The sequence below is a fragment of the Thamnophis sirtalis genome, unplaced genomic scaffold (assembly GCF_051295495.1).
Source record: "Thamnophis sirtalis isolate CommonGarterSnake01/CBP01778 unplaced genomic scaffold, rThaSir2_p1.2 scaffold_4, whole genome shotgun sequence".
NCBI classification, from domain to species: domain Eukaryota; kingdom Metazoa; phylum Chordata; class Lepidosauria; order Squamata; family Natricidae; genus Thamnophis; species Thamnophis sirtalis.
The window spans coordinates 58,079,770-58,107,150 of record NW_028261384.1 but is presented as its reverse complement, the minus strand read 5'-3'; the positions used below and the strand labels follow the sequence as shown (position 1 = coordinate 58,107,150).

Here is a 27,381-nt window from a genome sequence, read left to right as displayed (position 1 = left end):
CAAAGCTATTTTGAACTAAAAAATATGTTGCAAGCCATACACATTGATCTCAAGGAGCAAATAAATAAAGTAGAAGAGAAAGTGGGCAAAGTGGAAGACGAATTGAAAGAAGTCAAGGAAATGGTGTGGGAAAATGAACAGAGACTGCAGAAGGTGGAAGAAAAGGCAGAAATAACAGAAAAAAAGTGGTGGAGATGGATTAGACTGATAACAATTGATAAAAAACAAAATGGATCCAGCATACTTTGGGAGATAGAACGAGCTGAATACTACCTAAGATTTCAGAACATTGAAGAGGAGAAACTAGAGAACTTAGCAGAGAAGATCACAGAAATCATCTCAGTGGCCATAGAAATTAGTAAGGAACATATTTTAGGTGGAATGGATGAGACATTTAGAGTACATACAAGATACGCAATTAGAAATAACTTACCCAGAGAGGTACATGTAAGTTTTATTTTAAAAACTCTAAAAATGAAATACTGCAAGCATCAAGAAGTATCATAATGAAATACAAGTCTAGAGCGATAGTGATATTGAAGCAAGTTCCAAGGAAGGTCAGGGAAATAAGAAAGCAATACCACTTCTGACTAAGAGTCTGATTAAAAAGGGGGTGAGTTTTAGATGGTTTGTGCCAGAAGGAATTTTGGTAAATTGGCTACACTAGAAAAAGCAGAATTATGTTATGAACAATATATAGTAGCACAGGAGGGAATGCTGGTAAGATAAGAGGAAGGAGGTAAATGCCAGGAAGCTGAGGAAAAAGATCAAAGGGAAATGGAGAAAGAACAGGAAGAGAAAGCACTAAGAGAAGGAGCAAGGGCCAAAGAGACAAAGGAGCAGAGGGAGCTAAGAACAAGGAGCCGAGGTGGCGCAGTGGTTAAATGCAGCACTGCAAGCTACTTCAGCTGACTGCAGTTCTGCAGTTCGGCTGTTCAAATCTCACCGGCTCAAGGTTGACTCATCCTTCCATCCTTCCGAGGTGGGTAAAATGAGGACCCGGATTGTTGTTGGGGGCAATATGCTGACTCTGTAAACCGCTTAGAGAGGGCTGAAAGCCCTATGAAGCGGTATATAAGTCTAACTGCTATTGCTATTGCTATTAACAACTAGATCAACTAAACCTATAAATCAATGACATGGAAGAAGAAATAAAAGTAATCTCCATTAATATAAACAGACTAAACTCGGCAATAAAAAGAAAAAAAAATCCAACAAATTAGAGAAATTGAAATTGGACATTATATGTTTACAGGAAGTACATATTAGAAAGCAACATAGGAAATTTTTGGAACAGGTAAAACTAGGCAATTTATATACGACATTGGCTGATCAAAGCAAAAAGGGAATAGTGTTATATATTAGAAAAACAATACAATCAAATCTAATTTACGAAGGTGGGGAGGGGAGAATACTGATGGTGGAGATAACAATGAATTTGAGAAAGATATTATTAGTGGCAATATATGCCCCAAATGATAAACAAGAAGATATTTTTTGGGAAACTACACAAAAAGATAATACACTATGAATATGAAAACATATGTATACTGGGAGACTTTAATGCAATTGTAAATAATGGAATATACTATAAATCCACAAAGATGAACAAGAAGCTGAGAAAAACCCTACCCAAAACATTTTTCATGATGGCGGAAGAATTAACTCTGCAAGATGTTTGGAGAACAAGACACCTGAAAGACAATATACATTCTACTCAAAACAGAAATTTGTCATGGTCAAGAATAGATATGATGTGGATGTCAACAGAGTTAATGTTCAAAACATTCAAAATAGACATACACAAAAACACATGGGCTGACCATAACCCAATAATAATGACTTGATTTATAAAGTTTTTTATTTTTTCATTTTCATAACAAATAACCACATGTGTACTATTACATAACCAACATTATATTATATTGTTAAATGTTTACATCAATTCATCTTGCCATCAACTCCCAAAAACAATTATTGGCTCTTTTGCTTTCCATACACCAGATTTGTACCTTATCCATCACTTTCTTCTCCCTCTCTCCTCCTCCTCCCTAGCTCCTTTCTTCCCTTTGTTATCCTTCTTTTCTCTACTTCCCTTCTTCTCCTTCTCCTCTCTCCCCTTTCCACTCCATCTTTCTTTCCTACTCTTCCCCTCGCCCTCTCTTCTTACCTTACCTCTCTCCTCTACTTTGCACTCTTCATCTCATTTACTGGTGTATTTCAGCCTCTGAGCGAGCTCCATTTTATGTTGATGGTATTTATAATTCCATTTCAATATACATATTTAATTTTAGCATATCTTCCTCCTTTTTTAAAATTATTTATTTATTTATTTATTTATTTATTTATTTATTTATTTATTTCCAAAACAAACATATATTGTAAAAAGTATATCAGCTGGTTACAAAAAGCTTTTGTGCATCTCTTCCACCGTAATCAAATATAATCCATATTAATTCAAATATCTTAACTCAAATATTTACTGTATTAACATCATCATACCTCCACTTTTATTTGACTACAGTTATTTAAACATCCTTCATCCTTAAGTATACCAAGATTCAATCCATAACCACATGCTGGCATTTCATTTACTTATTTATAAAATCCTCCATTAACATTAAGTCCTCATATCCTGTTTTAGCTAAACTTCCATAGTATTTAATACCAAACTTTTCTAATCCTCCATGTATATAATTTATTATCATTATCCTTTATTTATTTAACTATATCCTATATCATAGCATTTTCCCCCTATTAGTTAAAATTTAACTGTATATAGTTTTGTTTTTTTATGATAATTATTATTGTTATTAATAATCTTTATATATAGTCCAAAAATATTTCTAACCTTCCCTTCTCATATCCAATTATTACTTATCATAACAACTCAACATTGTATACATTACTATCATTATAAATTTTTATTTAACTATACCTATTACCAATGGATTTAACTAAGTTTAGCTAATTTTGAATTATACTCTTCCATCTATCAACCTGTATCTCTCCAATAACAGAACAGTCTTATATCTGCTGCCATTTGTGGATCCAATTCTCCAAAGATCTTTTTGAACGAATCCATACGAAGAAATCTTTGCACCTTCTTGTTTGTGGTATCTCTCATATAATGTTGACGCCCTCTTTTTGTTTCCTTTATCAGCTTGTCTTTAATTCTCAGCAGTGGTATCAAATGTTTTGCAAATAGTATTTTATAATCCATAAATTCTTTGATATTTTCTTCTCCTTCTATGCCCTGTCCTTTGAAGTAAATTTTCTCTTCATTTAACTCCCCTTCAAATATTCCATTCTTTCCTCCCTCAGAAATAAACCAATTGTCACGAATATCAATAAGCTCAAATTCTTTATCTCCGTTTTCCATCTTATTTTGTATTTGGTAACCATCCTCAGTTTTTTCCTCATATTTTGTTGCCAAAAACACCAAATAATCCAATTTTCTCTGAATTCTGTCCTCTGTATCAAACACCCTCTTCAAAGCTGAAAGTATCGCTTGGAGAGACACTTGAAGAGACGCCGTGTTTATATGCAGTTGTATTTTTTCTTAAAAGCTCTGAAGCATTCACAAATGAAAGCAGACTACAAAGGGAACAGCTGTACAATCTTATTAGATCTTAAGCCAAAACAGCCAAGCAATAAAAGTGTCAAGATGTAAACAGTCAAATTGTAGTCAATTAGTTTACAGCCATCTTACAGAGAATCAGAAGAAATGTTGGAGTAATCTATCCGTTGGAAAAGGTTTACTTAGAATCAATCCATGTGAATAACATTTAAAGAGTAAGATAACCACTGTCCAAAACCATTAAAAAGATCAAAATCGCCGCAAGGTTCTTCTATTCTTTAATTTAAATTAGTTTTAAAAAAATTTAGGCAGTCCGTTTTTCTTTAAACAATAAAAGGTTTTTACCAGCTGAAAACACTTCTTCTTCAAATTGCCCTGACTTTGTCAGCCTTAAAAGACTGGAATTTTTACTGCCAGACGAAGACTTTAAACCTGCTTTTCTAGGAGATTTTGCGATATCCCCGAGATCAGCAAGATGTAATCTTCCTGTTCACCATCTCTTCGGGATGATTTAGGTCCATTAGAACCCCCCAGCAATAAAAGTATTGAGTGCGATCTCAGAGCTTTGAGATCGCACGTCATCTCGTCACGGCATCCAGGCTCCGCCCCATCTCCCTCCTTTTTTAAAAAGAAAAAAGTATACATATATAATAAATGTATTTTTAAACCTCCACTCCAACCTATTTTTGGCTGAGATGTAGACCTGGTTATGATTCCCATCTATTCTCATCATGTTTATATAGTTATGCATCCTTACATGCCCCAAATTTGTAGTTCTGCCTTTATAATCTCAATAATTTTCCATTGTAGGAGAAAGGAGCTGATGCCGTGACAATACAGATGTGCGATCTTGGAGCTCCAAGATCGCAGCCAATACTTTTACCGCTGGGTGGTCCATCTGGACCTAAACTGCCCCAAAGAGACGGTGACAGGAAAGAGTACCTCTTGCTGATCTCAGGGACATCGCAAAGTCCCTGATTGATCCAAGAGAATCTGTTCTAGCCGGCAATAGAAGCACAGCCCCAAGCCACTGAAGTCAGGACAGCTCCGCAACCGGAGGAAAGCGGAAAGAGAAAGTGTGTCCATCTGGTGAGGAAATTTTATTTTTACAAAAGAGACTGCCCAAAAAAGATTAAAACCAAATCAAACTTGTAAAGAAAAGAAAAGAAAAGAAGCGGCAAATTTAATCTATTTTGGACAGTGTGTTATCCTTTTTTTTTTTGTCTTCTATGGATGGAAGTTTTGCAAACACTTCCTACTTTTATAGTGAAAGTATTGGCTTTTCTTCTACTACTTTTTTTTTTAAACCTACGGATTAAATATTTTTTTATTATTTTCACAATACTGGCTTAGATGGGTTTTTTTTCTTTTTCTTTTGTTCTATTTAAGAGCCTTGTTTCTTTTAAATTTGGAATATAAAGAGGATATAAAAGGAATATAAAGAGAGCAGTAACATCAGAGGGAAAAGAAGTTACACTGCCACTTGGAGGTTGGAGGCCGAGTTCTGGAAATATTTTTCTCTCTCTTTTCTTTGATCATTTTGACCTTGCACTTCAAAGGTTTTAGCTTGCAAAGAGATAAGATGGGTTGTTTATGCAGGTGCCCTTTGGATGTCTCTTTGGCAGCGAGAGAGAAGTGAAAAACAAAGCTTTGTTTTCCAACTAGAGTGGCAGTGTTTATAAATTGGACAATGACACAATACCAAGAGGAAACCATAACAACAGATTATGTTTGAAATTCAAAAATTATTAGAAACATCAGAGAGAATTAAGAAGAAATTGGAAAATATAGATGGTAATATAGCAAAAATTGATGAAATTGAAGATAGCCAGCTAATGGAAAAAGTGGAGGTTAGAATCTCAAAAACCTAAGGGAAAAATGAACAAAGAGGCAAGATAACTGTGGATATTGACAGTGATCTGTGCGTGGTTGGAAATGGAAAGAGTGGAACATGAAAAGGGAAGAGAGATGGAAAGGAGCTCTACCCCAGATTTCAAGGTATAGAAGGAGAAAAAAGAAAGCACAACTGATAACCAAAGATAAACTGATTAAAGAAGCTAATGGAGGGTTTCCAGAATTTATAAGACATGCAACAAGCAACAAGGTGCAAAGAGAAGTCCACACAAAGTTGATTAAGGAAATAACCAGAAGATTAATCCCACATAAGGCAAAAGAAATAAGACTGTACTACTACTGGAAAGACACAGGTTGAAAACTATTAACAAAATACTAGCTAAATGGTTAAAATTAGAGCATTATGTTAAAAATGAAGTAATGGATAGAGCTACATAGTTAATTGATAATGATATAATGTATACATATATATTGGTTTGACAAGAGAAAATTTGGTATAAATTTTTAAATGGTGACCATGAAAGGAAGTTTAGAAATCTTGTTATGTATGAAAGCCTATAATATTGAAATTGGATTGATGATGGATATAGTTAAATAATTGGTAATGATATAATGTATACATACATACATACACACACACACACGTTGGTTCAATAAGAGGAAATTTGGTATAAATTTTAAATGGTGACCACGAAAAGAAGTTTTGAAACTTAGTTATGTATGAAAGCCTATAATATTGAAATTGGATATAAATTGTAAACTGTGATTAAGAAAGGAGGTGTAGAAACTTTGTTATCAAACATAATTTTTATTTAGAACGTTTCACAGATAGTATGTTGTTGGATGATATTGGAAATAGACAATGGAATGCCATTATGTGGTTTTGCTTTGAATTTGGAATATTTGTTATAAAGGGATGTTAAAACAACTATAGTCATATGAAGGATGAGATATGATGATAGTAATATATAAAATATATATTTGATGTAAAATATATAATTTGATATGGATTATAGGTGATGACTGTGGAAAGGATGCACGAAAGTTCTTTGTAACCAATTGGAACACTTTTTATAATTTGTAATGGAATATATTTTTATGGTGTTTGTTGTGTCTTGAGGAGCTCTCCCTCCTTCCATCCCATTGATTTCCACCCCATATTTGCACAAACCCACTTGACTGGACTTAAGATCTGTGCAATTTTATGGATGAGGTGTGTATGGTATAATTGTTGATGCTTGTGCCCACTTTTAATTAATTTATATTATCTATTGTATTTTTGTACTTTTTAAACTGACTGCAGTGGGGATTGTATGAGTGAGTGACTGTAGTACGTATGAGAGGACTGGGAGTGCAGCCTGGTGCCTCCTCCACTGAGTGCTGAAGCAGAAGTTGTAGGGGGCCCAGGCCTACCTCTTGTCCTAGAATGAATGATACAAATGGCCTGCCAGGGAGAACGGAGGCTACGGGAGGGGAAGTGGGGTCTACGGGTGCGGGGATGGGCCGGTGCATCCCGGTCATTGTTGGGAGAGGCAGGTTTGGCGGGAGCTATAGGGCTAGCCATTACTGGGGAAGGAGGGTTCGCTACGTCACAGCGATCCCTCCTTCCGGCCCTAGCTCCACTCCTCAGCTCTACCCTGTAAGGGTTCGTCCGCATCCCTCCCTTTCAAGAGGGAGTGGGCTATCCTAAACAGGGTGGCTGGGCGAGATTCTGCGGATACAATAAGAGCGGAAAAGTGCGCATTTTGCCGCCCGTATCGCCACTAGATAAGTCCTAATAAAGGCTCTTAATTGTGTTCGGTCAGATTCGGAGTTACTAGCCCTCCAGCATCGCTCCAGGCGTCTCTTTTGGTGCTTATCTCCCGGAGTTCTGATTCACCTTAAATTTAGCTAATTCAATTGATGTGAAGAGGAAGAGAAGTGGGAACCATCTTGATCTTTTGTTCTTCCTTTAGCAAAAAAAAAAAAAAAAAACTTCATATTTCCCCCGTTCTTGATATTATTTTTTTTCCCTTGTTACCTTCCGCCTCTCATTGGTTGTAGTTTCTCAAAATATATTAATTGGAACAAAATCAAAATACTCTGGTATGTTTCTCTTTGCCTCCCGTTTTTCAAGATTCTGATTTATGGCAATTGGTTAATTAAAACTTTCTGCTCAGAGTTTCGCATTCCATTCGCCGCACAGACAATATTAGATTATCAGTGAGAAAATAGTGCTTTCTTCTTGAGTTTTTTCTCCCTTGTTACATTCCATTTTTCATTAATTGGGGTTGCTTAAGATATGTTAGAAGAAACTCGAATGAAGCAAATCTCCTTGGTATGTTTGGTTTCTGTTTCACCCTCCTAGTCTTTTAAAAATTTATAGTTTGTGTTTGAATGGGTCTGTCACTTGTCTGCTTTCTCCTTTTGTGTCCAAATTGTTTAAAGCAAATGGCTCACTTTTGGGCTAGTGATTCAATCCTCCATTTTCCCCCTTCTTTCTTCCTTTTTGTCAAAATCCCAATTTGTCCATCAATATTATTATTTATACTCTCAAGGTTCTCTGATTTTTCCAAATTCTGATTTATGACTGTGGGCTAATTAGATCTTCTTACCAGGATTTCATCTCGTCTCCTGTTCAGTTGCTTTGGCCTGAAATCAGCTTCTTGTGTAGCCATGTTGCCATGCTATCGCCCCGATGCTGATTCAGAGGGCAAATCTCTGACCTAAAAGGGACCTGCTGCATTCCCTCTGGGTCTGATGAGATGCTGCCCCTTCTTCACCACCACCCTGCGAGGTTCCTATCCAAAAAGGATCTCGGCATTGGTTTGTCAGACAGAGTTCATGTGAGGCTCTTCAGAGGTCACACCTCCCATGACTGTCCAGCTGAAGAACTTCTGGTCGACTCCCAATAATAATGACTTGGAAGGGACAGAGGAAAAAGGGGAGATGGACTTTAAACCCAAGAATATTGAATGAAAAAAGTTTCCAGTAATATATGGAAAAGGAACTCACTTACTTCTTCCAGGAAAATAAAAAGGAAGACACATCATTACAGAATGTATGGGACACTTGTAAAGCATGTATCAGAGGCCTTGCAATGACATACTTAGGGAAAAAGAATAGACAAAACAGACAAACTCAAACGAAGTTGGAATCAGAGTATAAAAGTTTGGAAATGGAGCTGCAGAAAAGCCCGCAAAAGAAAAAAAATATATGATGGAACTGGAAAAACATAAATTGAACCTGATAGAAAATAAAGATTTGACAAATAAAATAAAATAGGCAAAACATTTTTTGAAAATGCAAATAAACTAGGATGTTGGCTGGTTTATAAAATGTAAAAGGAAAGAGAAAAAAGGATTATAAACTAATTGGTGGATGAAGAAGGAATCTACAACATTCAAATGAAAAAAATAAAATAAAAAAATAATTGAGAACTACAATAAGATGTATCAACATGAGAGTGTTCCAGAATAGAAAGTAAGACAATTCTTAGAGAAAACTAAATAACAGGAAAATTTAAGAAGGCACTAGAAGAAAGAATAACAATGACGGAGGTAACAGAAGGCATCAAAAGGCAAAAGGGTGAAACACCAGAACCAAATGTATTACCAGTAGAACTGAACTAAAATTACAAGAAGTATTAAGTAATGTAATGTTGGAACTATTTAATGAGTTGCTAAGGGAGGCAAAAATATCAGAAACGTGGATGGAGGCATGTATAACTCTTATACCAAAAGAAGAGTCAGATCTACAACAAGTAAAGAACTATAGACCTATTTCACTATAAAATGAGGATTATAAAATTTTTGAATCAATAATGGCAGAAAGAATTAAGAGACTTTTAAATGAATTTGTACACATAGACCAAAATGGATTTCACCCAAAGAGACAGATCAGAGACAATATGTGAATTGTATTGAATACACTAGAGTACTATGAGGCTACCTAGAGAAGCAAATGGTGTTGTTATTTTTGGACGCACAAAAGGCCTTTGATAATGTGAACTGGCAATTTATGATAATGCAACTTCAAATGACGGGATTTGGTGAGGGATTTAATATGATCAAAATGATATACAATAATCAATCGGCAAATGTAATGGTAAACGGTGATATGAAAGGAAAAGTAGCAATTATGAAGGAAACTAGACAAGGATGTCCACTATTGCCATTATTTATACTGACACTCATGATTTTGAATAGAGAAATAAGACAAAATAAAGAGGTAAAAGGTATGAGGGTCAAGAAAGAAGAATATAAATTATGAGCATGCATGGATGATTTGGTGTTTATTATGGAGGATCCAATAGAAACAGGGCCAAAACTAGTGGAAATAATAGAAGAATATGGAGAAGTAGCAGGTTTGAAGATTAATAAAGACTAAACAAAAATCCTGGTAAAAAACATAACAGAAAAACAGAAAAGAGAGTTGATGGGGAAACTGGATGGTAAAAAAGTGAAATATTTGGATATTCAATTGACATCAAGATGTGTAACATTAAAGGAGGATAACTATTATAAGGTGAAAAAACAAACAGAAATAGACTTGAAAAGAGGGGGAAATTTACAACTATTATTAATGGGAAAAATAGCAGTAGTAAAGATGAATATATTACCAAGATTACTATACCTATTCCAAACAATACCAATACAATTAGAGAAAAAATACTTTGAAAGTATGAATAAAATAGTGGGGAAATATATATGGCAGGGGAAAAAAAGCAAGAATATAAAAATGTTGCAAGATGTAAGAGCTCAAGGTGGATTTGGATTACCAAACTGGGAATTGTATTATCAAGTAGCGGGACTAACCTGGATGAAAGAATGGATTTTATTGAGAAATACAAGATTATTAACATTAGAGAGTAATGATTTGCAACTAGGTTGGCATGCCTTTTTGTGGTATGGTAAAAGTAAGACACATGGCTATTTTCAAAGACATTATGTAAGGAATGGATTACTAACAATATTACTTAGAAATACCAATGTGGCTTTCAGCAATGGAAACAATGACATATCTAAATATTAGTAGTATGAAAAATATTATTAGATACAAAGATATCTTAACAGAAAGAGGGAAATTAACATTAGAAGAACAAGGGATTGATATAGGATGGTTTTCACAATTGGAAATACAATCAAGATATAAAAAAAATAAATGGGAGTACGTTTTTAACTTGGGAAGTTCGGAGTTGGATAAGATACTTATGGGAACGGAAGAAAGAATAAATTAAAAAACTATATAGCCACCTATTAAGAACTAGGCTAGAAGAATATGTGGTTAAGGATACTATGTTAGCTTGGGCAAAGAATTTTGGCTACACGATTGAGTTAGAAAAATGGCAACTATGGGAAAGGAATTATAAACTAACCATGCCAATAGCCTATAAAGAAAACCTATACAAAATGTTTTATAGATGGCGCATGTCACCAGAAAAACTAGCAAAAATGTTTAAAGATAAGTCAGCGAAATGTTAAAAATATCAACAAGCAAAAGGTTTTTATTATCATATGTGGTGGGCATGTTCAGAAGCAAGGAAATATTGGACTAAAATAAAGGTATGGCTAAAGAAAATGTTACAACAGGAAATAGAATTTAGACAAGATATGTTTAGTAGGTATTATTCCAGAGAAACTCAAGAATGAAGATACTTATTTGATTGTACATATAACTACAGCAGCGAAAATTGTATTTGCCCCAAATTGGAAATTAAATAAGTTACCAACAGATGAAGAGATAATAAAAAAAATATTAGATTGTGCAGAGATGAATAGGTTGACACTGAAAATAAAGGATAAAGAGGAATTGGTGAACTTCAAGACATGGAGAAGATTTTATGATTGGCTAGAGAAAGGAAGCTAGAAAAGAAGAGAAGAGACAGAACCCAAACAATGCACTATTAAATGGAAAAGTGGGGAAGGGGAAAACAGAAAAGAAAATATTAAATATACAAGTATATATTCAAGAGCGTGATATAAAGGGGAGGGAAACATAGTTAGCATAGATTAGCAAAGGTAAGGAATAAGAAGTGATACCAAATTATATTTGGATTTGCGGAAATACCATCCCAAGGAAACATAAACTGAGATTTGAAAGAGAACTCTACAATAATAGAAAAAGAAAGGGAGAGAGGAGGAGAGAACGTGAGGAAGACAGGGGAAAGAAGAAAGAGGTAAGGAGAGGAGGATGGAAGGGTGAGAAAGAGAAGGAGAGAGGGGAGGAAGAGGAAGAGTAGAAGAAAGGGAAGGGAAGAAGGAAGGGGAAGGAGAAGAGGAAGGAATGAAGTAGAGCAGGGAGGGAGGGAGAAAAGAAAGGGAAAATAAGGTGGTGTTACAACAAGCGGAAGGGATGGCAAATAAAGCAACCCAAACTGTATATTATAACCTATTAAATGAAATAACAAATGTATAAGAATGATAAATGTAAAGAAGAATAACAATTATATGAATGTATACTCAAAATGTTATGCAAGAGAATAAAAAAATAAAAAAATTGGGGAAAAAAGAAAAAAGGCTGCCACGTTTTAAATATACAGCCAGCTGCTGATGACAGATACTACTGATCTAGCAAAATTTGAAAGTCACATTCAGGAAACCTGGAAGGCAAACGTATCATAAAATATATGCTACCATGTCTTTGATTAACTATCTTTCTTTGAGAGGGGGACGCTTATTTCATTTCTACAAACAAGTATGCTATTAAATGATTATTAAAAGACTAAAACGTACATTTTAGTAAATAGTAAATACTATTTTTGCAGAAAAAAATTATAATATGTTGATTTATTAGGATGTTTGTGGACCATCTCCCATTTTGTTGTGTAAGAAGTAATGACAGAAAGAAAAATGAAAGAATATGAAAATAAGTTTATATTCATGGAGGAAAATAAAATATGGAATATTTCATTTAAACAGCAATATCCCATTGAATATCAGCTGAAACAGATTTACTTCCTTTAAAGTATGTTTAGAATTTCTCCTGCATTGTTATTCAAAAAATGTCATAAGACTAGATATCAACTTACATTTTAATTACATTAACATTCATAATGGCATACCTATTTATGAAAAGGTAAGCATTACTTTAGAAAGACTCAGCTAAATTTACCAGACTCTTATCAGAAATTGGATTCATGAACCCAAAGGTGCGTTCAGCCAGTTTAATACACTTTCTTCCTGACTCTGAAGTAACACAAGAATATGCCAATAAAATTTTCTGTTTTGATAGCCAATCTCTTGGTAAGACCATCAGAGGACAGTGTTCCTGTATAAATATAAATTTGTTTATTTCTTCCCTTCAAAGGGATTATGTAGGAGAATGTGAAAGCTTTTTAAAGCTGTGTATTTATCTGCAGTTTTTCTTACTGTTTTAATTTTGTTTTTACTTTCATATTTGAAATTTTAGTGTCAGATAATGAGACCTCCAAACAGAAACAGGCAAGTGTTCAAAACAAAAAACAAAACAAAAAACAACACCCCAAATGAACAAACTCCCCATGCCAACCACTTTCAAAACCTTATGAACACTCTGGAGTTAAACATCTGCTTTCCAATACACATCTAGACTTACCCCTCATTATCAAAGGCCAGGGCAGAAGCATCTGCATATCTTAAACATCCTAACAATGTAGGCTACTTTCAACCATTCTTTAAACTACTTCCAAGCAGCATTTGTTTATTCGTGAACTAGCTCAAAAAATTGGACCAAAAAAATTCTTCTAACACTCTTGGCGACTTGCCTTCCATGAATTTATTTTAAGCCCCCTTAACTGATGTAAGAAAAAGAAAAGCAGAATTTGGGAGCACTGAATCAGACAGTTTTAGATTATACTTACTGCAGATATTTAAATGAAATATGTTATCAGTGCAGTTACAGTAAATATTAGTGTTTTAATGAATGAAAAACAGGGCCAGCTAAGAAGCCGAGGCTGTATTTCACAACAAAATATCAACACGGGCTGATATTCTTTAATTTTAATTCTAGGAACGGTGGTGCGAGTGAAGAATGTAGTTGTGGCCCTCGGGGCTAATCAGCCCCGTCTTCTTCCTATAGATCAATTTTAGCCTCTCATTAGTCATCCTCTCTTAGCTACCTACTGGGGCTCTCGGACGCCATCCTCTTCTTTCTACCCTTCCAGATTCGTCTCCGTTGAGCACTAACGTTCCCTCCGTTCAAAATGGCTCCCTTTTTAAAGTAGGCGCCCAGGAAGCCTCTGTTAAAAAAAGCCAAGATGGGAACAACCATCGGCAAGCAGGGAAAGGAGGTCGCTGAGAGCAGTTCCTCCCACGTGACCTATGCGGAAACTAGTTGGATGAGTAACTGAAGACGCAGTCTCTTCAATCCTCCATTATGAGCAAAAAGAATCAGGTTTCGTATGTGAAGCCGGACGAACCCGCCTTCCTGAGTCGTTTCAAAGAGCGAATCGGCTATCGAGAGGGGCCCACCGTGGACACCAAGGTAACAGTATCAACCCCCCCCCCTTCTCCCAAAGGCGCTTTTTCAAGAGGCAACTGGACTTTCTGGTTTTTCTTTGAAGGCGTTTCGCTTCTTATCCAAGAAGCTTCTTCAGCTCTTGAAAAAGCACCTTTGGGACAACCATGACCTGGATGACTGAGAATCTCCATAGACCCCCCCCCCCGCCGCTTCTGTTTCTGTTCTTTGGGCCCTCCCTTTCCTTAAAATCCATCCGGTTCATTGTTTCATTCAGCGCAAAGTGGAAAACTCCCACCATACCACAGTCACCCCTTCCTTCTTAAATAGGATACTGCTTGAATAATGACCACATTGAAATAATTGCAATCAGGACTACTGGAATTGTGGTTACTCATGCAGTTGTGACATCTCACTTTAATGATGGCTTTGCATAATGACTGAGATTCTGAGCTCAATTGTGGTCATAAATTAATTGTAATTTTCTAACTACCAGCAGTACTTATACATTCCCATTATATCTTCTCTTATCAAGGAGAAGTCAAGAAGTCTCAGCTCTTTGCCACATAGATATATTCTAGTCCCATCCTTTATAATACTATAGAAAACTTACAATACTATGATTTTCTGTTGGTTTTGGGATAGGAGAAGCATGGTAAAACACCCCTATAGATACGATTGAGGGCAAAACTGGAAAAGGAAGAAAAAAGAAAAAAAACTGTGAAACAAATCTGGGGCAAGATACAGCCTTTGATTAAAATTTGGATTTTTTTAGAAGTAGATAGCAAGTCTAGGCAAGTTTCTGTGCTAAGAATCTTTTTTTTCTGCTGTGGAAGTCACTTTTTCCTTATTTCCCTGGAGCTGCCCCCTAGATATATGATAGCCCCCTCATACAAATGATGATATCAAAATTTTCAAAGTATTACTTAAAGTAGGAGATAGGGTCACAATATAAAGACTCAGAAAACTACTGGAAGAGAAGGTTAACCTCACCTTTTTAGCTCAACCCTTTCACTATTCAATTTTCCTTCCCCTAAGTTTCTTTTTTCAATGATAACCTATTTGTGTAGATTGGTACTCACATCTTTTCTAGAGAGAACAGCTTCCAGCTCCTGAAGATGACAATGGAAGTGATAAGGAAGATGAACAACCACAGGTGATTGTACTGAAAAAAGGAGACCTAACTGCAGAAGAAATTGCAAAGATCAAAGAGGAGCTCAAAGAGGTCACAGGTATATTATGGAATTGTTAATTCCTAAGTTATTGTTGTACCATTTGTCCTCTAGGAAAGAAGGCAGAATGTAGGAAAGCACTTTGCTGTAGCAGGAACCAATCCACTAGTTTAGTTTTCCACCCTTTGCAGGTATCTTTTTTAAAAATAAACAAACAAACAGGACTGCCCAGGAAGGATTCGTCTTTTCCTATCCTGTAGCTATCCACTAGGCTTTGCAAGCTTTTTGATTGCAAAAATTATAATTAAGAAAACAAGGAAATTCTGCTTGCAAGTTGCTGAGCTAATTAGTCTTAACAGCAGTAACAGGATTTATTTGATCAGATATTAAATTATAATTACAGTAAAAGTATTTTAAGTGCCTCTTTGTAGGGTATCCTTATTTGTTAACTTCCTTTTATACAATGCTGATCAGTTTCCTTACTGATTTCCCCATTTATATGACGGACAAAGTCATCATGATTGAAACACTCATTTGAGATGGGCAGTTAAACAAACTGAATAAATAAATAAACTTCCCCATTAAAGTTTTCTTAAAAATATCTCTCAGAATCAACAGATTGGAATGGTCTAGATTTTAAGGAGTAAGTTGTTGCATAAGGTAGATGCTTTTATCCCCACTTTCCAAGCATTCATGTTAGTGATTTTTACTTACAGCCACCTGAAATTATCTATTCCTACTACTGTACTACTTTATTTCTTTTATCCAACATGCTTTTATTTTATTTTAGTTCTCTCTCCACTTAGTAAAGAATAGGATAAGAATAGTAGGCAGGATGAGATGGAACTTTATAGCAATAGCTAAGTTGGAGGGAACAGAGAGCTAGCAGTCTTTTTGTTTTGAAGAAGACAAATTTTTTGCAGGCAAGTATTGTATATATTACTTTTTAAGAACTTAACACAAAAAGGTAATTTTTGGTAATTAAATCTTTGTAATCATACTGGGGAAAATAGATATTTTTTTTCTTATGAAGATGTGTTTAAGCCTGTTATTTTACTTTAACATTAATTGGTTCTCTGAGAGCAAAACTAATTTCTAAAATAAAATTACTTCAGTAAGTTAATGTAGGGTTTTCTTTTTTTTTACAAGACTCCCACATGAATCCTGAAGAGAATTGCTCTTATTTATAGAATAGAACAGTGCTGAGCTCAGCTGGAAGGGAACTTGGAGGTCTTCTAGTCCAGCCCCCTGCTCAAGCAGGAGGACCTGTACAATCTCAGATAAGTGACTGTCCAGTCTCTTCTTAAAAACCTCCAATGATAGAGCATACACGATTTCTGAAGGCAAGCTGTTCTACTGGTTTATTGTCCTCACTGTTAAAAAGTTTCTCCTTAATTCCGGGTTGCTTCTCTCTTTAGTTAGTTTCCAACCATTGTTTCATGTCCTGCCCTCTGGGTGCTTTGTAGAATAATTTGACCCCCTCTTCTTTGTGACAGCCTTTCAAATACTGGAATACTGCTATCATGCCACCCCAGCCCTTCTTTTCTCTAGACTAGGCAAACCCAAATCCTGCAGCCATTCTTCATATGTTTTAGTTGGATCATCTTAGTTGCTTTTCTCTGAACTTTGGTGGCTAAAATTGGTTGCAGTATTCCAGGTATGGTCATACTACAGTTTTATAAAGCAGTACTAATATTTCAGATGATCTTGATTTTATGCCGCTCTTTATACAATTCAGAATTGCATTAGCTTTTTTGGCTACTGCTGCACACTGCTGGCTCATATTCAAGTGATCATCCACTAGGACTCCAAGGCCTCTATCACAGTTACTGTTTTTGAGCTAGGTCTCACCTAATCTGTATACCTTTGATTTTTCCTGCCTAAATGTAAAACTTTGCTTTTCTCCACATTAAAATTCATCTTATTGGATAGGGCCCATTATTCAAGTCTATCAAGATCTTTTTGGATTCTGAGTTTGTCTTCAGGGGTGTTGGCTATTCCTGCTAGTTTAGTGTCCTCTACAAATTTGATAAGTTCTCCTTCTATCCCCTCATGTAAGTCATTTATGAAGATATTGAAGAGTACAGGGCCTAAGAATGAACCTTGTGGTACCCCTCTACTTCTCTCCATGTGGATGTAGTACCATTAAAGACTACTCACTGAGTACTGTTTGTCAGCCAGTTACAAATCCATCTGGTGGTAATATTATCTATTCCATTTTTTTTTAGCTTACCAAGAAGTAGATTGTGGTTTACTATGTAAAATGCCTTACTGAAATCTAAGTATACCTTGTCCACAGCATTTTGCTGCTCTACTAATAGAGTCATTTTATCAAAGAATGAAATACAATTGGTTTTGCATGATCTGTTTTTAACAAACCCATGCTTGTTACTAGTTATAACATTTGCTTTTAGTTGTTTGCAGAACTTTTTCTTGATTATCTTTTCCAGGATCTTCCCAAGTATTGATGATAATTGATTGGTCTGTAGTTTCTTGGGTCTGGTTTTTTCCCCCTTTCTTGAAGATTAGAAACCACCTCAGCCCTTTTCCAATTCTCAGGTACTTTCCTGGTGATCCAGGATTTTTGAAAAATTTGATACAATGATTCTGAGATATCATCAGCCAGCTCTTTCAAAGCTGTGTTGGGATCTGACAGATCCCGGTGATTTATATTCATCAAGGTCAAATGGGTATTCTCTTATTATTTTCTTGCTTATTTTAATTTTTTTTCTAGTTTATCTTTTACAGTAGGTTTTTTGGGTACATTGGACTATATTTTTGTGTGTGTGAAGACTGATGCAAAGAATGAGTTAAGCAGCTCTCCCTACTGCCTGTTACTTCCTTGCCATCTTCTCTCTTTAGTGGACCTACTGTTTCATTGACGTTTTCTTGTTATTAATATGTAGAAAGAAACCTTTTAAAATTATCTTTGACTCATTCGGAGCCTTTGCTTTCCTTATTTCCTCTTTGTTCTGGCTATCTGCTAATAATCAGCCTTAGTAATGTGTCCCTCTTTTGTAGTCTTTAACACTTTTTACAAAATAATATATTACAGGAATAGTAAATTGGGGTATTAAACTTTTTTCGTTTACAGGCAGTCCTCGAGTTACAACCACAATTGAGCCCAAAATTTCTGTTGTTGTGTGAGATATTTGTTAAGTGAGTTTTGTTCCATTATACAACTTTTCTTATTATACTTAACTAGTTGTTAAGTGAATCACTGCGGTTGATATTGGTAACACCGTTGTTAAATGAATCTGGCATGACCATTGATTTTGTTTGTGAAAAGGTTCAAAAGCTGATCACATGACATTGGGGCATAAGTATGAACCAGTTGCCAAGCATTTGAATTTGGATCATCTGATCATGGGAATGCTACAAAGATCGTAATAATAATAAGTCACTTTTTTCATGCCGTTGTGACTTTGAACAGTCACTAAATGAGCTGTTGTAAGTTGAGGACTACCTGTATTCATTATAATTTATATAATTTTTTCCTGCAACTTTTCTAATACTTCATCCTATGGGACATTGTAATGTATCCTTAAGTTGAAAAACTTGGCATAATGTCTTCTTAGTAACTCAAATTGTTATCTTATTTTAGTCTTGTTCATTTTGCACACTTGTTTTTTCTTCCCCTCTTTTTCCCTAAAAACATATGCTTCACATTATTCGTTAGGTATTAAAGTATACATTATTTATTCCAAAATGCTGCTGCAGTGTTTATGACTGGCAGGTTTACTAAGTTGCTATTATGTCTGTAAAGTTGTACAGTACGCAAAATGATTTTTAACATTGAGAAAAAAAGATTGGATTCTAGTGTTCTTTTATTTCAATTATTTAAGCAGACATCATTAGGTGGTTGAATGTGGTAATCTGAAAACCATGAGATACAATTCTAATGAAAACATTAGAAACATTAGAAACCCTTTTTAATGCGTCATTTATATAGACATGAGTATACCAATGATGTCAGAGAAAATCAAATAATTATTTTAGCAAGCTTGCAGTTAAAAGCTACATAGATTGAACAATACATACTTTGTATTGTTTTCCTATGGTTCATTTAGGATACGAGAGAATAAAGAATGCAAGAAATTAAATATAATGCTCAGAAAACCATTCAGTGCTTTTTTTTTGTAATAAGTTTTTATTTTATTTTATAGTATATAAAAAGTCCAACTTCAGAGTTGAACAGTATGTTGAATGGGTACAAATCATTTTAGGAAGTAACATTCAAAGTGTTTACAGCAATATTCATCACATTTATATCAATATATATTAATACAAATAATAGTCATACTATTTGTTTAACCAATTTAACACATCTTCCCTGTATCACTCACTGATCCTTTCATATATTTCCCTGTTCTAGCTCCTATTTTTGTCAGCCATTAATAAAATAAGTCCCAAGTCAAAAAATATTCTGTTTCTTTCTTTTCCTTAATTGTAAGTGTTAGCTTGTCCATTTCTGCACATTAATATTTTTCTAATCACGTCTTCATCAGTTAGGATCTCTTCACATATCCACTGTTGTGCAAATACTCTTCTCGCTGCCATTAATACGTGTAAAATCAGATATATATTCCCTTTATTATACTTATCTGGTAAAATGCCCAACAAAAATGTCTCTGACTTCAACTCTATATGTTGTTTTATCATTTTTTGCAACCATGTATGTATTTTTTGTCCAATATTTTTTCGCTTTTTGACATGTCCACTGCATATGATAGTATGAACCAGGTGTCTCTGCTGACATTTCCAACATTTTGCAGATTTATTCTTAATCATCTTTGCAAATCTTGAGGGTGGAAATGCCATCTATAAAACATTTTATAAAAATTTTCTTGGTATGCAGTAGACATTGTTAATTTATTATTTCTATCCCATAATTTCTGCCATTGGTCTAACTTAATTGATTAGCCAAAATTTTTAGCCCATACTATCAATGTCTCTTTTATTTGTTCCTCTTCCATCTTAATACTTAACAAATAGCTGTATATTTTCTTTATTAATTTTTCATCTGTCCCAGTTAATATTTGACCTAATCCTGTTAATTCTTTATTTAAACCATACATTTTAACAGCCTTCTAATATCTAGATTGTGTTTGCACATATGACCACCATGCTATCTCAATCTCTTGATCACTCAATTCCTGTTTGGTTTTAAGTTCCCCTTTTTCATTTAAAATATATTTATATCTAGTAACATTCTCTATATCAATAACATTTGGATAAATCAATGCTTCCATTGTTGAAAGCCAGACCGGTATTTTCAAATAATGCTGTTCTTTAATTTTCTCCCAAACTAATAATAGTACATTCCTAATATAGTGTCTTTGGAAATAGCTGTGTATTTTTTCCCCTCGTACCATAACCTATTTCAAGATCATGTGCCTCGAATGTCAGTAGTCTTTTATTCCTCAAGCATATGCGCGGGGGGCTGTGTGTGCATGTGCAGGGGGAGAGGACATTGCATTATGGGTGTGGGCATGCACATGTGTGACAACCCCCCCCCGCTCCCCCATGCTTTTGGCACGCCTCGACAAAAAGATTGCCTTTATCATATTAATAAATCTCACCAAAGTATTTTAGTTGTAACAACATAAATTGCCAATTCACATTATCAAATGATTTGAGAAAACAGTTCATTGTTGATCAGTGATTTGTGATGACAGACCAGGATTTGTAATATGTTAGAAGTGTGTTGACCTAGAATGGAAGATCAATGTATTGCACATATTGTGAAAAATTAGATAAATTTATAGTTTTTTTTAAATAGTTTACTTTATTTGTATGCCGCCCTTTTCCCTGAGGGGACTCAGGGCGGCTCACAATTCAGGGGGAGGGAAGGACAAACAAGTTACAAACATGACGACAATACATCGTTTAAAAAAAAAAAGCGCAACAGTCATACTATTCGAGTGGGGTTAAAGTCTTTAGCCCCAGGCCTGTCAGGACAGCCAGGTTTTAAGGGCAATGCGGAAGGTCTGGAGGGTGGTGAGGGTACGAATCTCCACGGGGAGTTTGTTCCAGAGGGTCGGAGCAGCCACCGAGAAGGCTCTCCCCCGGGTAGTTGCCAGTCGACATTGGCCGGCTGATGGAATTCGGAGGAGGCCTAATCTATGGGATCTTATTGGCCTAGCGGAGGTAATTGGCAGTAGGCGGTCTCTCAAGTACCCAGATCCAATACCATGAAGGGCTTTGTAGGTGACAACTAGCACCTTGAAGCGCACCCGGAGATCAACAGGCAGCCAGTGCAGCTCGCGGAGGATAGGTGTTACGTGGGTGAAACGAGGTGCACCCATGATCGCTCGCGCGGCTGCATTCTGGACCAGCTGAAGTCGCCGAATACTCTTCAAGGGCAGCCCCATGTAGAGCACATTGCAGTATTCCAGCCTAGAGGTCACAAGGGCACGAGTGACTGTTGTGAGAGCCTCCCGGTTCAGGTAGGAACGCAACTGGTGCACCAGGCGAACCTGGGCAAATTTGCAGAACTTGATAAAATGTTTACTAAATATCGAGAGATTGATGAATAATTAACACATGAAAATGCTAGTAAAAATTAGTGGATAGAATATGGCCTGTTGTAAAAAAAAAAAAACCAAATAAAAATGGCGTTACTGGAAATAAGTATTGGTTATGTGAATAGAAACATAATTGTAAATTGAATGCAGTAGAACTCAGTTAATTAAGAGAATATGTGTAGGAGAACAAGAAGAAATAGAATGAATGATTAATAAGTGCTGAATGTGAATTGAATATATAAATGCCCCCCCCCAAATATGTATGTATGTATGTATGTATGTATGTATGTATGTATGTATGTATGTATGTATGTATGTGTTGGAAACAAAAAATGTCTAGTTGCCACTTTCTGATAATCCTACCTGGATGATTGGGAATCTTCACTTTCAGATTGTTATGCACTTTGGGGAAGAAACTGAAGCTGGAGTGTGTGAATAAGAAACTACAGTAAGAAAAATGGCAGTCTACAGAAATCACCTATGCTTTATTTTTGACCGGTTGGTATCACAGCAGGATTGTTATGGGATAGCGGAGCTCCATGGAGCACCGTGAAACCAATATCTGCTTGCCAGGAGACCGTACAGGGCCAAAGCCACCTGGGGGGGTGGGTGATGAAGAAAAGAGGGATGTTTTGTGGATCACAAGGATGGAAAATAAGAACTATTTGATATTATTGGATAACACAAGAAGAAAGAGGAGAAGAAAGAAAATAGTGAAAGGCAAACAACACATGGAAGGCCTTTTTATTTTGGTTTCATATGTACTGGAGTGTTGGCTGCTTGGAAGTGTTAGTGAGCCGTTTGAAGACAACTAACATCTCTGAAACTGAATATTTGATTTTGTGGACTAAAAACATTTGGGAAAATTTGGTGAGCCAATCTGGATTATTAAAATCATCTGACAAAACATTCCACAAGGAGAAAGAAGAAAAATTGAATAAGACCTAAATATTTGGAAAAATTGGTGCAAATTGGAAAATTTTAAGGACTATAAATTTAGGAGATTTTGAGGAATAGTTCCAGGACTGTATATTTTATTAATACTGGTGTTTTTGATGTTTCTGGACAACTGGGTTATTGAAATTTTTGTGGAATATTGAGCAGTGATTAGTGTAGTTTATTAGCACAAAATGCTTCAGCAAGAGAAAACAAAATCTATAAAGAAATATTTATGTTTCAATGTATTAAGGAAGATAAAACAAAGAATCATAGAGAGATGATGGGATTGATGCAAGATTACTGTGAATTAGGAAAAACCCAGCAAATGACAATACAAAATGAACAAAAAATTCAGAAAATAGAGGAGAATCTAGAAACAACTGAGGAAAGAATAGAGATAATTCCATAAATGATACAAGCAGATAAAGAGATGGAAGAGATAGCAATAATTTCACAGAACAAAGAGAATATATTTTAAGAATTCAAAATAGAAAAGAGAATGAAAAGAAAGATTTCCTAAACATGATGGGGGAGTTGCAGATCGATGCTCTAGAGATTCAACAGCAAGAGATAAACACTGTGGCAGAAGAAATGTTTAGATCAAATAAACATGATACATAAGTTACAAGATACCAGAGGAGAAGCAGGAAAGATTCACCAAAATGTTAATAAAGAGTTGAAATTCTAAAAACGGCAAGAAATGATGGATAGAGATAGAATATTTTTAACATGGTGGTTATTTTAGTAAGTGTTAGAAAAAAGAAGTAGAAATTGGGAAAATAGTATTATGTATCCTGAAGCATAATTATTATGTATACACAAATACTAGACATTGAAAAATTACGATTATGTATATTTAAATGTTAATACCATTATCAGAATTGAATGGAAAGTATATCGACCCAGATAAATACACTGTTCACCAAGCACTTATGGATGTTAAAGAAAAAAAATCACATTTAAAAAAAAATCACCTATGCTTTAATTTAGTTGGTATATTCCAATGATTCTGCCTTCTCACCCTAACCAACTTGCTCAGACTGAACAAGCTGCTTGGATGGACAGAAAAATGTGTCTCAAAAAGAAAATACATCCAGTTGCCATGACTCAACTTTCAGACAAGAAGACCAAGAATCTTCATCAACATATGTCTGCTTGCTTGCTGTTGTGACAGGGTAGGCGTGTCGTGTCCGGTTGGCTGAATCATGGCGTGTCTGGTTGGCTGAATCATGTTCCTCCCACCCCCACACCTCTGCCTCTACCTGCTGTTTGGAAGGCTGGGCCGGCGGTTCCAGTACTCGGATTCACCTGTGCTATATAGGCTGTGCAGCCCCAGGGTGTGCTGGCCAAGGGTCCGGTGAGCTGCGGCTGCTGCCAGACTCCATTACCCCCCCCCCCTCTGCACTCGCCGCCTCCTATGCTGGCCATTCCCCCATCAGGGCTGATGATCTTAACGGGGGCTTATTTTGGGGCTAAGGCTTAAGGGTTACGAGCAACCTAAAAAAATTCATGGTATGAGGTGTTTTTTTTTATTGGGTCTTATTTTTGGGAAAACACGGTATTAAATTGCTCAGTAGTTTGGAGTAAATTTTTATTACAAAATTGATTTCTTCATAATGTTCTATTATTTAAAACATAGGTTACTCAGTAAAAGTAATGGTTTTGGTAATGTTTTATTTATAAATCACATGAATTACAGGCAGTTTCAAGGGAAAATTTGGCTTGTGAATTATAGCTGTAGCTTTCCTATATATTTTAAAGAAAAAAGACTTGAGGTACTTTAATCCTGCAGCTGATTTTTACTCTCTTGTATTTTCACCCCAAAAGACGACCTCATGAACTGGTCCAAGAAAATAAATATATATCGAATTCAGAACTTGGATTCTGTATGTGTGTTTTGCTGGTGTTTAGTGTTTTACTACCATATTTTTAGCAGTATATAATTTAATTGAATGGTAATTGTGAACCAGCATCTGCTAGACTCCTTAACTTGTGTGTTCCAAGTTTGATTTGACATAGGTAAAAGATTTTCAGGTTTGTGCCATCAGTTCATACTTTACTTGCTCAACCTTCACCCTTTACTTTCTCGTTGATGAAACTAGCTTCCTGAATTGTTGACTGAATCCATTTTTATTGTCTGCGGGGGATCACAAAATGTCAAGTTCGGACCCACAAAATTCAACTCCCAAAATCTGCACAGCCACTGGACAGAGGCACAAAAATGCAGTGCATTCTGAATATTTGGATGCCATCTTGTGGCCATCTGAATATTTGTAAAGAAGATTTGATAACCCTAATCAAATTTCTGATCTTGATCAGAAAGATTTTTTATTTTTTAAAAAATAATCAGCATACTATTCAAGTTAACTATTCTTTTCTGCTCCAATAGGTTTGGAGTAAACTCTGAATTTGATTAATTTTTGTAAATGCTTACAATAATTTTCTAATACATTTTAAATTTTGTAATAGATTCAGAATCTGCATTTCTGAAAGTTTACAACAGAAGTGAAGCTTGACTTTACTCTGACAATTATTAATTACAGCATAGTTTTTGTGGCTTTAGTGCTGCCAATGGCTGCATTAAAATTGTCCAAAATGGCTTGTCATGCACAAGAAAATTGCCCCCCTCCTACATAGTAAGAGAACTGAGTGAAGATTTAGATTATCAAAGAGAAGATTGCTTATAAATCAGAAAATTTCTGTAGCTGAAATATCTGTATTGACTGATGATACCTCTCTAGCATTTGTAATGGAAATTCTCCCAGCTGTGTGTGGCAATGCAGAATATTATCTGAAATTTTTGAATGTAAAAATATTCTTTGAAAGGTTTTATTCCTCAGGATACTTGATGAAATCTGTTGGATCATTGTAATTAAGAAAAGAAAGTATATAAAAGATCATTTGTATATTTACCTCTAGAAGCTGATCCTGAAGATGGGAAGATTATATTCCGGAAACCTCCTAAGCGTTCAGCAGAAGAGAACTATTTTGGTTTGACAGTTACTTCAAATAAAAAAATTAAAGCGATAAAGAAGAATTCTCTAAATTTTCAAAATTCAGCTAAGCAAGTTAAAAATAAAAGCTTGCTTTCTTTTGATGCTGAAGAAAGTGATGATTAGGAACAATCTAATTGCTGTATACACGTTTTCTTAAAGCAAACACAGGCTTTACATTTTATAAATGAGGCTTTGCATTCAGCATTTAGAATTATTTTCACATTTTTACTCATACACATTGTAAAATGCAATATATTTTATTTGGGACTAAGAATGTAAATATTACTTCGGGAAAACTTCCTGTTCTTTCTTAAAAATCTCAGGAAATTTATTGGGGTTATGCTTATGCTAACTATATTGATTTCAAAGGGAAGATCCTGACACAACGCAGGCTTTGGTAGAAAAATATTTGGAAATCCTGTATGCTTGTAACTAGAGTTGGATTGTGTTGCTACAAAACATGTAGCAAGATTAACTATGTAAGGCTTCATCAAGGAGCTGATCTGAACAGCTGTTTTAAGTAAAGCTGATATTCTGCTACTACTAATTGACTGTAAAATTATTTTGTCTTTATCTTTTACCCCTAACCTTCAGTAAATAAAAAGATTTTCTGTGTATATAATATTTTTTCTTATTACCGATATTATAAATGATTATCCTTTAGTGTAGAAAATACAGTAGAGACCTCAAATGTATGATTGAGAAAGTCCCACTGTGTTGTCACATAACTCCTTGTGTAGGTGTGGCGGTCACCCATAACAGGGCATGCGCAGCCACGCTGAACCACAGGAAACAAACTCCATAACATCCTGATATCCTGATAGTGCATAACATAACATCCTGATAGTTCACTCTAGACGTGCCTTACCCAATGATGCCCAGGATTTGACCATATATAGACAGAACTTCCCTGAGCAGTAGATTAGCAATTGTACTTTTACGGGCTGTTTTAATCACATGCTATTGCTCCTCCTGCCTTTGTCCTATCTCAATAAAAGGGGCTCCCAGACCCCCAATCTGGGTTGCTCCATCCCGAGAAAGCTCGCGACCGTGTCTTTTCTCAACATTGGCCTCATGGACGAACCACGGGTACTTCGCACCACTGAGTGGATTATCCTGTGCAATCGAGTCTTAAAGGATATCCAATTTCTAGAACATTTGAGACACAAATAAAAAACTGTGTAAGTCATTATAACAAATAGTTACAACTCTAAATATACTTATTTAATGCAAATATTCAAGTTTGTATATTGTTCAAACACAAGGGTGTCAAAATCAAGGCCTGTGGGCTAGATCCAGACCACAATGTGGTTAGATTTGGCTTGCGGGGCGACCCTGGAAACAGCAAAGGACCAGCCTGCAGCACCTTGGCTATCTGTACAATCTGTACTTTGTGGTGGTGCTGGAGAAAACCAATCTACAATATGTACTTTGTGGTGGTTCTTGAGAGAACCAAGACAGGGGTCTCCCACCTCTCCAAAAAGGAACCCTTGCCTGCCGTTGCAACACAAGGGGTGGGTGGCCGACACATATTGTGTCTGCCTTGTTCAGAACCCCCCCAAAAATGATAGGATATTTATAATGCCTTGGTAAAACCACACTTGGAATATTGTTATATCTCGTTAAGGTCATCATGATATAGAAAAGATGTTGATTGTCAAATATTTGATGGGCTGCCCCAAAGAAGAGGAGGTCAGCTTATTATCCAAACCAACTGAAGGCAGGACAAGAAGCAATAGATGGCAACTAATCAAGGAGAGAAACAACCTAGAATTAAGGAGAAATGGAAGGAAGGAAGAAATTATCAATTCTGGATCCATTGAGACTTGAGCTCAAAGGAGAAAACAATTTTATGTTCTGTTTTGTCACACAGGACTTTGTTGGCAATCCAAGTTAAC

The 27,381-nt window shown here is 35.6% G+C and overlaps 1 protein-coding gene and 1 long non-coding RNA gene across 4 annotated transcripts in view; one reads left to right on the top strand and one right to left on the bottom strand.

Annotated features, from left to right (window-relative positions):
• Positions 1–13,666, bottom strand: part of LOC148045862 (uncharacterized) — a 43,494-nt gene extending 29,828 nt beyond the window's left edge. The window contains exon 1 of one of the 2 annotated variants that reach the window (XR_015696382.1): positions 13,512–13,666. This is a non-coding gene — a long non-coding RNA (uncharacterized LOC148045862). The remainder of the gene's footprint in view (positions 1–13,511) is intronic. The other variant, XR_015696381.1, reaches the window with a different exon arrangement.
• A 25-nt stretch (positions 13,667–13,691) lies between these two features.
• Positions 13,692–26,026, top strand: KIAA1143 (KIAA1143 ortholog). 2 transcript variants are annotated; one of them, XM_087712985.1, is made up of 4 exons: positions 13,692–13,876; positions 14,943–15,081; positions 17,472–17,580; positions 25,407–25,535. In XM_087712985.1, the coding sequence occupies exons 1-4, from the start codon at positions 13,769–13,771 to the stop codon at positions 25,411–25,413; spliced, it is 363 nt and encodes a 120-aa protein (XP_087569111.1). In that variant the 5' UTR covers positions 13,692–13,768; the 3' UTR covers positions 25,414–25,535. The 2 variants fall into 2 exon arrangements, with proteins under 2 accessions (XP_087569111.1, XP_013911214.2); XM_014055739.2 differs by lacking the exon at positions 17,472–17,580 and having other exon boundaries at positions 13,711–13,876; positions 25,407–26,026.
• The last annotated feature ends 1,355 nt before the right edge of the window (positions 26,027–27,381 follow it).